Genomic DNA, 13,266 nt, shown 5'->3' with positions numbered 1-13,266 from the left:
AGTTTAACACTCCAGTACATTGTGGTGAATGCTGGTAACAGTCAGGTGGGCAGGCAAGCCATCAAAATTTGTCGCGTTTGGGAATCGCTGTATGCAGCGTGTAAAACAGTTTGCGTGTGTGGCAGGAGGGTAATCGCGTTTGGGAATTGCTGTATGCAGCGTGTAAAACAGTTTGCGAGTGTGGTAGGAGGAGGGTTAGATTTGGCGGGCGGGGCTCTGTTGTGTCGTGCGTAGTGAATTGTTGGTGGGCGGGGCTCGGTGAATTATATATAATATATATAGATTTATAATTTTTGTAATAAAAATATCTGTGTATAAGACGCACCTGGGTTTTTAGGCCTACTTCTTAAGAAAAAAAATGTGTCCTATATGCGGGTATTTACGGTAATTGGGAAATACTGTGTGTGTTTGTTTTTTTATATATATATATATATATATATATATATATATATATATATATATATATATATATATATATATAAAAATATATTTATACTAGCTGATTACCCAGTGGCTTCGCTCACTGAATGCAAGGGAAAAAAATAAAATGTAATATTTATAAAATAAGTTTGTTAATTGCCAATTTTATTTTTCAACAAATAAAGAGCATTTACAATAACATAGAAATAAATATAAACATTATTAACATCTTTATCATATGAGAATATGAAGTAATATATAAGAAGCACATTGCAGATAAATAAAAATTATTAAACAGTAAAATCTTCTATAATACGCTACCGTTTCTGTTCGTTTGTCTGTCCAGGATTTTAAATCACCTGTAGCTCACAAACTGTTTCACCTATTGACTTGAAATTTGGTACACATATACTATGTGACGTCTACTATCTGCTTTCGGGGTGATGATTTTATCACTCTTTTTATTTTTTTTTTATTTTATTGTAGAATCAACTCTCGGCAGTGCGCAGGAGGGTGGCCGTGCGTGCATGCGCCGTTCTCATTCCCTACCACCTTCGCTAATCATTCTTGAGGCAGATTGAAGATTTAAGTGCCAGATTAAGTGAAATGTTAAAGAAAACATATTAAGTAATTGCAACACAAAAACTAACTTAATCAGTTTTAACGTGAAAAGATGCCGACAAAAGAGAAGCAGCGGGCCACTAGGGTGGAGTAAAGAAGAGCTGCTCAGGAAGCAGCAAGCACATCAACCTCTGAGCAAACAATTGCTAAACGTACAGAGAAAGAGGATGAATGCTATGAATGCTCAAGTCAAGTGTATTCACTGCATGTTATCGCGCAGTGCGCCGTTACTGGTATTTTGATAAAAGAATTTCAACAGCATACAAGAAGCGTATAAATTATTAAACAGTAAATCATTAACATTTAAGAAGTAAAGATACATTGAGTACTACTGCAGTGCTTTTGGGTATACTACATTTTTTTGTTTGCCCATTACGTGCATAAATGTATACATTTTTTGGTGTACCTACCCGAGAACACGTGACATATAACTGACGTGGGAGAAGCATGGATTTTAAACACGTGTTGAGTTCATCTGCTGGTGTCCCTCATGGAATAACTGGTAATGTTTGACGAAAATCTCCTGCGAGTAAAACGACCGTACCTCCCATTATTTTGGTAGGATCTCTGAGATCTTGCATTGTTCGGTTCAAGGCTTCATAAGCTCTTTTATGTGCCATGGTGCACTCATCCGAAACTATTATCTTTGAATGTTGCAAGACTTTTGCCTTTCCACAGCCCTTGCGTATGTTGCAAATTGAAGTATCGTCGTGAGTGAGGTTTAATGGTAATTGCAATGCCGAATGTGCTGCACGGCCTCCATCTAATAATGTAAAAGCGATTCCCGATGACGCTACAGCCAGAGCTATGTCACCATTCGCTCTCTCTGCAAGAATCAGGTTTATTAAGAATGTTTTTCCTGTTCTTCTGTGGTCATACGTAATTTCCGTTTCAAGCGCTCATACGTAATTTCCGCTTCAAACGTGAAAAGAATTATAATATACAGTGGAACCTCGATTATCCGGTCTTCAATTAACCGTGCATTCGGTTAGCCGGGATTGCCTGAAAAAAAAAAAGAGCTGCTAGACATCACAAGACCGCCAAGATTTCAACGCCAAGAATTCTGACTACAGGAATGTACACTACATGTGTCACAGCTTAAGTGTTCTTTGTCGATGTGTTTCTAAGAATTATTCTAAAAGGATTGAAAGTATAGCATCTGTGCACCAGCCAGGCTATCCCTGCTGTGAAAAACCATTATACTTAATCCGATGCAGCGGACTCGTTCCAAACACTCTCCCTCCCCTTTTTCCTAATTCCAGCGACTGCCATTCGTCAATAAGTTTTGACATTTGTCTTTTGCTTCAACACTTTTCTTGAAAAAGATTGTGTATGGGTCGCACTGTTCGTGTAGGCGACGCCTTGTTCCAGTTCATTCAGTTGGCGTCTGCAACTCGAGGTTAGAAAGCGGCTTCACGTAAGTTCGTGCCGAAATGTCGGGGTCCAGTGAGGGAGTGAAAAGAAAAAGAGTTGTTTGTCAATTGCTACAAAACTGCAAATTGTTGAGCGTGCCAAAAAGGGGGAATCAGTTGCTAAGTTTTCATCTGAGTTTAACATCGGAAATCAAACAGTGTGTGATATTGTTCGGAAGAAAGATGAACTCTACAAGTTCGTAACTTCATCCGATACATTTAACGGGACAAGTGCGCGCAAGACAACAAAGGGTTCAAAATTTGACGAGCTGGATAGAGCTGTGTTCGAATGGTTCAAGCAAAAACGCGCCGAGGGATGTCCTGTATCCGGGCCATTGCTGCTCAAAAAAGCGAAACGGTTTCACTGTGAGATGAAGATTCCTGAACCATTTGCTGAGTCTCAAGGATTGCTGCAATGTTTCAAATCTTGCCATGGAATTAGACAGTAGGATATCCAAGGTGAGAAACTAAGCAGTGATTCTGATGCTGTAGCTCTCTGCGTAACGGAATTTAAACGACTTGTCGATCTTTCACCTGACCAACTTTATAATGCTGACCAGACTCTCGTGCGTGCATCTCTCTTGCGCATGCGTGTGCGTGTGTCTCTCTCTCTCTTGCGCGTGCATGTGTCTGTCTGTGTCATAACCCGATTTGTATGTGTTCAGAGATGTTCGTGAACTGAGGTTCCACTGTATTAGGCTCGTAATGTGTAAAATTATAACATAGTTTGACGTTTAATAGGCTTTTTTTTAACACCTTCCATTATCCAACATTTTCGCTTATCCGACGTTCTGCTGGCCCGTTTATGTCGGATAAGCGAGACTCTACTGTATGTGTGTGTGTGTGTGTGTGTATATATATATATATATATATATATATATATATATATATAATATAAAATATAGAGAGAGATTTTCTACTCTTATCCTAGTATTGCCTTGCCTGAAGGCATTTCATGCTTCATAAGTAAGGTTCAGAGCAGCAGCTATTCTTTCTTGAAATGAGTCATGGGTATTTATTTGTTGTGCTTAAGATCTCATTCAAGCTTAAGAGACAATGTTTTGTTTTCTTTTGTTTTTTTGTTTTTTTTTTTCCAATAAGTAAATTTACTGGGCTATAGCAGCCTTTTATTTCAACTGATTTTCTTCACTGCTGATCTATTCTGTTACAGCTTTTGGGCATTGTGTCACATAGTCACATAACGAGGCGTCAGAGGTGTAGATTGCGCCATAGAAGTTTAATCCCACAACTGTTCATTCAAAGCACATTTCTGCTTTTGGGACTTTACAGACTTATAAATGTGTTCCTGGGGTTGTCCAGTGGGATGAATTATACATCAGATGTAAATTGGTGTCATTGTTTAAAAGGTTACAGTGAACAAACATCTACTTGCCTGGGTTTTTTGTGGAACTTTAGCTTGATATCATGAAAGTTTTTGTGAATAATTGTATTTTCCTATGATTTTATTTGATAGATCTGCAGTCCTGCATGATATGTGTGGCCAGAAGGTTTACAACTGTGGAGAGGACTGAAAGTTTCATTACACGCCATGACATGTCGGGTATGAATAGTCTTTCAGATTTCATTTCATGTATCACATCTGAATTGCAAAACCACAATCATTTTTGATTTTATGCATTTCCAAAATTGCAGAAGATGCTTATTTTAAGATATCCATTTATCTATTTATTTATTTAGCTTTTGTTCATTAATGATAATTCTGAAATAAATGTTTGACCTGGCTTTGCAGTAACCTTGCCAGAGTTAAATTGCAACATAGAATATGGCAGTAATATAGGTTTGAGGTTTCTAATTCTTGGATTACAGTTTCATAGATAAAACAAAACAATTTGTAAATTGCTTGTATATTGTCCTTTTACACTACACAGGAAAACTCATTCAAATAGATACCAACTCTCTGCGTGCCTCAATGAAACCTGGCTGTGAAGACTTACTTAGAAGATGTATCCAGATGTTCATCCATCACAGTGAGGGCCAGCCTTGGTCTCACAAACGGCATTACCATGAAGGTGAAGTTCCTGTTTGCATATTAAGTTGTTGTAATGGTCTGTTTACGTCCATTTATAATAATAATTGTTTTATTTCATTCAGCTTACCTTCATGGTCATGCAGAGACACCACTGTATCGATTCTCTTTGTCAGATGGGACCCTAGTGACAGCACAAACCAAAAGCAAGTTGTATCGGAGCCACATGACTAATGAACCACAGTGTTTTATATCTACACATTTTCTTCAAAGGTACATTAAAACCTGAAAAGTCATCCTTCTATTTATAGCACCTTTTTAATTTTATTTGTAACACTGCTGTTATTTCAAATGTGTATAGATCAGTGTAATTTGATTAGTCTTACAATATGGTTGCAAAGTTCGACTGTTGGAGCATAATAAACAAAAATATATTACTGCATGTACACTGAAATATTTATTCTTGGATAGAAAAGAAAGATTTTAAATTTGAGCGAAAAAACAGTTGTCTGGAAGGTGGAAATTCTTTGATCTAGTAAGTTCAAAAATACTGATTTTTTTTTTTCCCTCCTCTCCTTGCCTGGTATGTAGTCTCTAGGGCCCAGTCAGTTTAAAAAAAAAAAAAAAAAGGAACTAAAGAGAGTGTGTGTAGGTCAGCATTTTGCGAAATACTCAGACCAGGCCATCTGGCACCAACAACCATGCCATGTTCAGAGTCACTTGTATCACCTTTCTTCCCCATTCTGATGCTCTGTTTGAACTTAAGCAGGTTGCCTTGATAATGTCTACATGCCTATATGCAATGTGCTACAGGCATGTGATTGGTTGATTTAGATATTTGCACTTAAAAGCAGTTGAACAGTTACACCTAATACAGTGCACGGTGAGTGTGTTTGTGTGTGTGTGACTGTATATTTGTCACTAAATAACTTGTGTCATGTAGGTTTTTCTATATTTTAAGTACCTTTATAGGTTTCCTTTTAAATGCTTTATTACTATGTGTTTTCAGGGAGCAGAATGTATATCGACCTAATCAGAGTCCTATGATGCCTAATATAAGGCCACAGTCAATGGGAAATGCTAACCCTGTGGGATCAATGAATATGTCCAGTTCTGCTCAGGGTATGAACATAGGAAGAGGTTATGGTATGAATGAACCCTGTTCAATGAGCTCCAGATACGGTGTGGCTGGTGGAATGATGTCGGTGAGTCAGATGAATCACCCAGTTCCCAGCATGCAGCAACAGGCATCACCCTATCAAGCAACAAGCTATGGTTTGGGGATGAGTAGTCCTACTCATGGTAGCCCAGGAATGAACACATCCCAACAGAACTTGATAGCCTCGCCCAGAAATCGTGGAAGCCCAAAAATGGGAGGACAGTTCTCTCCAGTAGGTATGTTCAATTATTAATCGAACATTGCTGTGATTTTTGCAAGCAGTGGACATTTTCCCCTTCAACGTCCTTTCCTTGTATGTGTTGCTGTCACTAATAGTCCTTTGATAATTTACTTCACACTTGAGAAAATGCCTTTGTTTGTACAGAAATTTAATGTCTTTGCTATTTAATTCTTTTACAATCTGAGGAAAAAAAGGATGAGCTCAGTGTTTTTAAAGCCGGAGATATTTCTTCACAAACATGGTATATATGCATTTACCACACAACATTATATTCTAAAGTTAATTGTTTACTATAAATTTTAAATAATGTATACACACGTACTGGCATTTTATAATGGAAGCCACGGAGCACCACTGTAAAAGAAAATCTTGAGAACTTACAGAATACTTTCATTTTTCAAGTGAAGAAAGTTATCATGCATTAGTTCACATTTTGATTTTACACACAATGTAAAATAACTTAATCATATAAATTTCAAATAAAAGAAAACACCAATATTATGAGATTTAGCCATTTTAAAAGAAGACCAGATGTGCCCAATATCTCAGCGATTTTCTTCTTCAGCAACCTTTCACCCCAGGGATTTGGTTTACTCTCAAAACACCAAATCACACTTAACATATCCGGCCATGTGCTTAATATTGTGTTGATTTACTTTTGTATTTGTGAGAAATCCTCTCGCAGAGTCAATACTATCACACAATGCAAACAGAAAATTACCTCAAGAAAAATAGTAACAGGAATAAAATTAGTATTTCCTAATCCCTTTAGTAGTCACAAACATGCAGTGGAAACATGGAAGGCATGTTTTCTTATATTGAAATGTTTACTGCTTCAAACTGGGCATATTCAGTAAGTATTTAGGCTTTTATTTTATAGTGGTTCTCTGAGCATCATAGCTCCTATTATAAAACATGAGGACAGTCAAGGTATTTTTTTTTTTTAATTAATAAAAAACACTTTTATAACACATTTTCTCATGGCAAATGAATATATTCCATATTTGTGAAGAAATAATGTATTGTTTAATTTGTCTATAAACTTAGTCAAACAGTAGTACTAATTTTACTTTTTTATTGCTTGAATCGTCTCTCTCTCTCGATAGGCATGCACTCTCCAATGGGTTCTGGTGGTAGCAGCTGTCCTACTGGAGGCAACAATTTCTCCAGTAGTTCCCTTAATGCTTTACAAGCTATTAGTGAAGGTGTTGGAAATCCTTTACCATCAGCTCTTTCTTCACCAAGTCAGAAGCCAGAGAGCTCTACCAGTATCAACCCAATACAGCAGGCATGCAAGCCAGGACACATGGATTCCAAAAGCCCTGCAGTGATTTATGGCAGTGGTGGAGATCCATCTCATCATCACCTTCAACCTCAGACTCAGTCCCACCATCATCCTCATTCTCACCATGGTGTTCCTCCAGAGGCCAATACTGATCGCCCAGATAACCAGGCTGCTCACCACTGCAGCAAAGATATTGGTGATGTAGGAGGTGGCACCCCTGCAGAATCACAGCGGAGAATGGCAGATAGTAAAGGACACAAGAAATTGCTTCAGCTGCTAACATCACCCTCAGATGAAATGAACATTGCCGCTGGTGGGGGAATTTCTGCTGGCAGTACGACTCCAAATGCTCTTGATCCAATTCCCAAGGACACTGTAACTTGTGTAACCAGCCCATCAACAGGGGTCTCCTCCTCTTCATCTGTTCAGCAACCAGGGTGTGTTACTTCAACTTCTCATGGCTCTCATCATTCAGCCTCTCTACAAGAGAAGCACAAGATCCTCCATAAACTTCTTCAGAATGGTAACTCTCCTGATGAAGTGGCCAAAATCACACTTGAAGCAACAGGCAAAGATGTGGTAGGTCAGGATGGTGGACCTGAACTTGGAGCACCTACTAGTGGGGTCGACATTAAACAAGAGCAACAGAGTCCTAAGAAGGAGAAAAACCATGCATTACTGCGTTACTTGCTGGACAAAGATGACTCAAAGGATACTAAGCCTAAGCTTGAAGATCTAGATGGGAAGACCCCACAGGGGCCATGTAGCAGTTCTGGCATATTGTCTACAACTCCTGAAAATAATGAGCATAAGATTAAAACAGAGCCCTCTGAAGAGGTAAGACTCTGCATTCATTTCCTTTATTTAAGATTTTTTTTGTAGGTGATGCTAATTCTAATTGTCTAGTCACACTATTGTAATGATAATCTGCATCAACCCTTTCTTTGTCTACATCCAGTGCCCTTTTAATTATCAATAAACCAAACATGTCCTGTTACCCTACAAGAGATATTTTTTGTGCAGTCAGCATTGCGTATCAAAGTTGTAGTGCATTTAAAATGTTTATTCTTTTTATTGCAGTACTTATTTGTTTTTTCCGTTTTTTACTCAATTGTCATTTAACTTGGTTTGTCACATATTCACATCTGGCAGCTGAGTCCAGACATGAACACATTGGAAACTATCCTTGGCGGTTTCAGTGGTTCTGGCTTATTCCCAGAAGCAGTGAGCAGTGTCAGTAGTGGCATTGATGGGATGAATAAACCTGTGCCCTGCTCTGATGATGGAGATGCAGGTAAGACCTTTGTTTTAAGCTTTATTTTGAAAACCATTTTATTTGACTTTAGCCTTGCTGTTACTTTCAGATGTGTCATAATTTATTTTTCCTTCAGGAACATTCATCTTGAGTGTTCTTTCATGGATTAAAGATGATTAAGTTGACGATGGTCCAAATTCCGAGATTGATGACAGAGAAAGTAAAGCTATTAAAATTAAGTTCTTAAGTCCATAGCAGATATGTTTGTGTCAGTATGTTGCTAAAGGGTAATTATAAAGGTAAATCTATACTTCACTCTAACAAATGATTTTGACAGTAAAAGTCATAATCTTACCAAAGAAGCTTGATAAACCTTAAACAAAAAAAAATAATTTTGCTTTCCTGTAAATGTTACTGTTGTTATTAATGATTATTGGTTTTATTACTGTTGAGATTTTTTTTTTGTTTTGTGAAACACCAAGCACTACAAATAAAAGTTTCAAGTAAAACATTTACATCACATTTTCCAAATAGCATTTCCAAAAAAAACCTTTGAAGTATCCTACAATGTGTTCTTAAATATTCAATGCATTTTGAATTTCACTGTTTTCAAACTTGTTAGATAGAACTTTATTAGGAAATATGGCTTTTTACAGAATCTATTTAAATAAATAAATGGATAGTTAAATATATAAACACACCCACAAACACACTATAGCCTGAACACACATCAAATGATTTAAAAGAAAGAAAACTTCTGATTTGGCAATCACAGTCACAGTGAGGCATTATACAGATATATTGCCGTTGGTATGAAGGGTCCTCAGTAGCATTTCTTGATACACTTCTGCTTAAAGATTTGTTGGCTGAAAGTATTCGGTGTGCAGTATTGTTTATAATGACACTCATTTTTGCTTTACTTCTCTCTCTGCTATTACCTCCAGGGGATCTAGAGTGTGAATCTCCAAACTCAACCAGCTAGAGTTGTCATTGTTAGGTTGTGGGATGTGGCCAAATCAAAATTTTTTTTTTATGTTGTACCCTATAATCCCACCCCCTATATTTGTTTCTAACAAAGTAGCACCCAAGATTGTCTGTGTGGAGTTTGCTTATAATCTCCCCCACCCACTATCACCACACAAAAGCATACTTAGCAAAATGAGCCCATTGCATCACTGTAATTAGTGACAGTTTTCAAACTGTAGATGAGTGTGATTTTGTTTGTAATTGTGCACTGCTATAGTCGGGTGTCTTTCTCACATTTTTCCCCATCTCCCCTTCTCTTCTTCTTGTGTACCAAAGTGCCACACAGACTTAGAATTCCAAAATTGAATAATCAGGTTAAGTAATTGGATGGATGGCTAGGTGGATGTTAGCAAGTGTTTTTTTTTTTTTTTTTGCATTTCTGGGGATGGGGGTTGTCTGCAGTTACAGTTAATGCCAGAGCATTGGTAGTAAGGGTTAATTAAGCATTTTGAAAACTCTATTCCCATTGTGTTACTGCATAAGTCTGAAATTAGATTAAGCTGAAAGCTGTTAAATCTTTCAGGGCATCATTGTAAAATGGAACTAAAGATGTAAACTTCTGAAACTTCATGATGTTTTTTCTCATTTTTTAGGATTGCGTAGCCCTGGCTCAGTTCCTGGTTTGCGAGCACCATTTCAGAGAGCTGTGTCTTTGGATGGAAAACAGATGATGGGAGCAGATTCTCCAGGGAAGTTTAGTGCACCATGCTCCATGATGGTGAAACAGGAAACTGTAGAAAGTACACGCATGATGGGGAACCAGGAGAACTTACCTTGTACCATGGGTATCTTTTCTTCTTTTAAGTTGTATATTCTTCTTAAAGAGGAAAAAAACTGAAAGGTTATTTGTTTTCATGACTGTATAGATACTAAAGTCACCCAGTAAAATTTGTGTATCATAATTAATACCTTAACCTGTTAATACATTGATACCCTTAATCTCTTATTTTGGCATTCTTGGCTAAGAATGTATGACAAACACCATGAAGTCTGGAATAGGTTTAAAAAAAAAAATGCTTGATTAGTCCCAATGTCTTGTATAAGGCCGGATTTATACTTCACACGATGCATGCTGCAGCGGACGCTCCTGCTACGCAAGCATTGTACTGTTTATACTTCCACGAGTACTTTACGTAAATCTGGAGGAATCCACCAGGTGGCAATACGAGATGATATCACGGTGAGAACATGTTCGGCTTCTCTGTGTTGTGAATTGCCTAGAACACCCATTAAATTCCAATGACACCGTACCGCAATAACTCTGAAAAGGATGTTTAATGATTATATCCATCAGTCCAAACAATCTCTGGACGAGGCATCAGCTCATCGCAAGGTGAATACAAGCACACACATACACGCTGGCATCATTTAATGTAATCAAATTTGCATATCGTTGGAAGGAAACCGGAGCACACAGCTACGTGACTCCCTGCAAGACAGAAGCGCTAACGCTCCAATGTGTCACCCCCATGTGTGTAATTATTAACAGTATTCATTATTTAAATGAAATTACCGATTTATCTGTAAAATGTAACATACATACTTCAATGCATTTCATCATGAAAGTGATATCAAGTATAAATGTAAGGATTCTAAATGTGCAGAGAGTTGGAATATCATACATTTAATGTGCTCAGTGTGGCAATCTATTGCTGTTTGCCACTGCTGTTGGTACCGGAGAAAGCCCTAGGAAAAAAAGATGGCACAGAAGATGGTATGTGAGACTTTTAAAATGTATCGTGTCATTACGATCGAGAATATGCAACACTTGAATATAAAAGCACCACGAATGCATCTGTATGTCGACATTTTGCTTCACCACTTCAAACCATCAAACATCGAAGCGCGCACACCAATCTCGTAGGATCCACAAAGTGGCTTTCTGTCACATGTAGATACTAACCAGAGACTCTGACGTCACATTCCAACGTTTAGCACACTGCGCCCCCCGACTTTTTGCTGGTACTGCAACTCGCGCACACATCACATTAATTTCTGAGGACCTGCTCAGAGGACGTGTTAAATGAACGCTGGAAACGTGTGGCAGCCATGATGCGGGCGCGTACGCGTTCTGAGCGTGAAGTATAAATTAGCCCGTAGGATTCAAAGGGGTGCAATAGCATCTATTCCTTTTGGAACTATCCAAACTATCCATGCTGAGAACTCGGTTCCAGCTTTTTGGCCTCTAAAGTATGATTTATGAACATACGTAAAACTATTAGAAGAATATAATCTAAAGGTATGGCTTTTTTTTTTTTTTTTTTAAATCAGGTTTCACTAAGGATAAAGATTTGTGTTGACATTGTCATCAACTGCTTTCATTCCTAATAAAACATTTTTATATGTCAGTTATAATTTTTACTTGCAGTTGGTTTTGAGAAAGCAAAAAGTAATTTCCTCTACAATGTGACTAGGAGTATACTTCAGATTAAAATATTAGTAATAGTAAACAATTTACACTCACATAGCTGGGGCCTACAGGGTGCTGTGAATAGTCACTAATGAATATTTGTTGTGATATTTTAAATTCAATAAAATGCCATCTCCAATTACAATGATGACCATCTTGCTTAATATTCCAAAAGAAAGAATATGGCCAGTATTTACATACACTATTTTTTTTTCTTCTTATAAATATATATAAAATCAAGGTATATAGCTGACTTTGGAAGGTGGTCAAGGAGGTACCGTCTTGAAACAAGTATCTGTGTCAGGGTTTTCATTCTTAATCAGTAGTTCTAATTCAAAATTGTAGATATAATTTCAGGAACATAAAGTTGCTATTGCCTGACAGACACCACAGATGACAAATATATGTTGTCACATAATTTTAATGTATTAAATGACACTGACTGATCTTTCTCTTGCTTTGATCTGCATGTTTTCCCAAATCAAATCTTCAGGTTTGGCCTGGTAGGAGTATTGGTGATCGAGTGTACCACACTTTAAACTAGCTGCACATCTGGGTTTGATTACTGCCCATTTTTGACTCCTCTGCCACTGAATTACTATAAGTAACTTGATGTGCTCACTTTGAATTAACTGTAGTAATACATGGATGTATATGGGTATACGTGGCTGTGAGCCGTGCAATGGACTGGTGACCTATGCATGGATTTCTGCCAAGCACTTGCTTTTTCTGGCATATGTTTTGGCCACACGTGACCACAAATTGAGTTTCATAAATTAATGTATTTCTAATACACACTGCTTTTAAAATGTGCATTGGAATACCTCCGCACAGTAGAAAACCATCTGTTAGCTTGAGTCAGAAACTAGTGGTGCTAAATACCAGAGACTGAATGGCCTAACATTTAATAGGTAGTATTCGGATGATCCTGACAAGATGAGCATAATACAGCAGGAAATACAGGCAGACATTATTACATATGCAATATATAAAATAGTATATTTTTAATAGTACCCATTCTTCAGTGGTAAATCATTGCGGATGTAATGGTACCTGATTAATACTCTGCTGTAATCATGTGTGTCAATTCAAAAGCTGCTAAATTGTGCACCATATGAAGTGTGTCTATCAAATGTTTTGGATCACCACTGTAAAGGGCTTTGCAGTAATCCAGGTGTGAAAAAAATAAAAAGCATGAATAAGAGCCTCGAGAGCCACATAGTCCAAACATAATTGAATACGCAATTTTGTCCTGTTATGAAAATAAGATTTGCAGGAAGCTTTTATATGGGTTTGGAGTAACAGTTCAGAATCAGCCACAACATCCAAATTTGGCAAATAGATGCTGTCACTAAAGGTACTATTTTCTAAATTTTTTGAAGTTAAATATATGGAGTTAAGATTAATTTTAGGTCTAGTACACATCATCTGAGTCTTTTTTATATTTAAG

General features: G+C 37.4%; 1 protein-coding gene across 4 annotated transcripts in view; it reads left to right on the top strand.

The window, feature by feature from the left end:
- Positions 1-13,266, top strand: part of ncoa3 (nuclear receptor coactivator 3) — a 340,425-nt gene that overhangs the window by 265,704 nt on the left and 61,455 nt on the right. For all 4 annotated transcript variants that reach the window (XM_028811623.2, XM_051932914.1, XM_028811621.2 and 1 more), the window contains 7 exons: positions 3,928-4,014; positions 4,343-4,483; positions 4,566-4,713; positions 5,450-5,835; positions 6,947-7,962; positions 8,278-8,419; positions 10,000-10,191. In XM_028811623.2, coding sequence (XP_028667456.1) covers positions 3,928-4,014; positions 4,343-4,483; positions 4,566-4,713; positions 5,450-5,835; positions 6,947-7,962; positions 8,278-8,419; positions 10,000-10,191 — 2,112 coding nt within the window. The remainder of the gene's footprint in view (positions 1-3,927; positions 4,015-4,342; positions 4,484-4,565; positions 4,714-5,449; positions 5,836-6,946; positions 7,963-8,277; positions 8,420-9,999; positions 10,192-13,266) is intronic.

Source organism: Erpetoichthys calabaricus, chromosome 10 (assembly GCF_900747795.2).
Source record: "Erpetoichthys calabaricus chromosome 10, fErpCal1.3, whole genome shotgun sequence".
In the NCBI taxonomy this organism is placed as follows: domain Eukaryota; kingdom Metazoa; phylum Chordata; class Cladistia; order Polypteriformes; family Polypteridae; genus Erpetoichthys; species Erpetoichthys calabaricus.
This window is presented reverse-complemented; position numbering and strand designations above follow the sequence as displayed.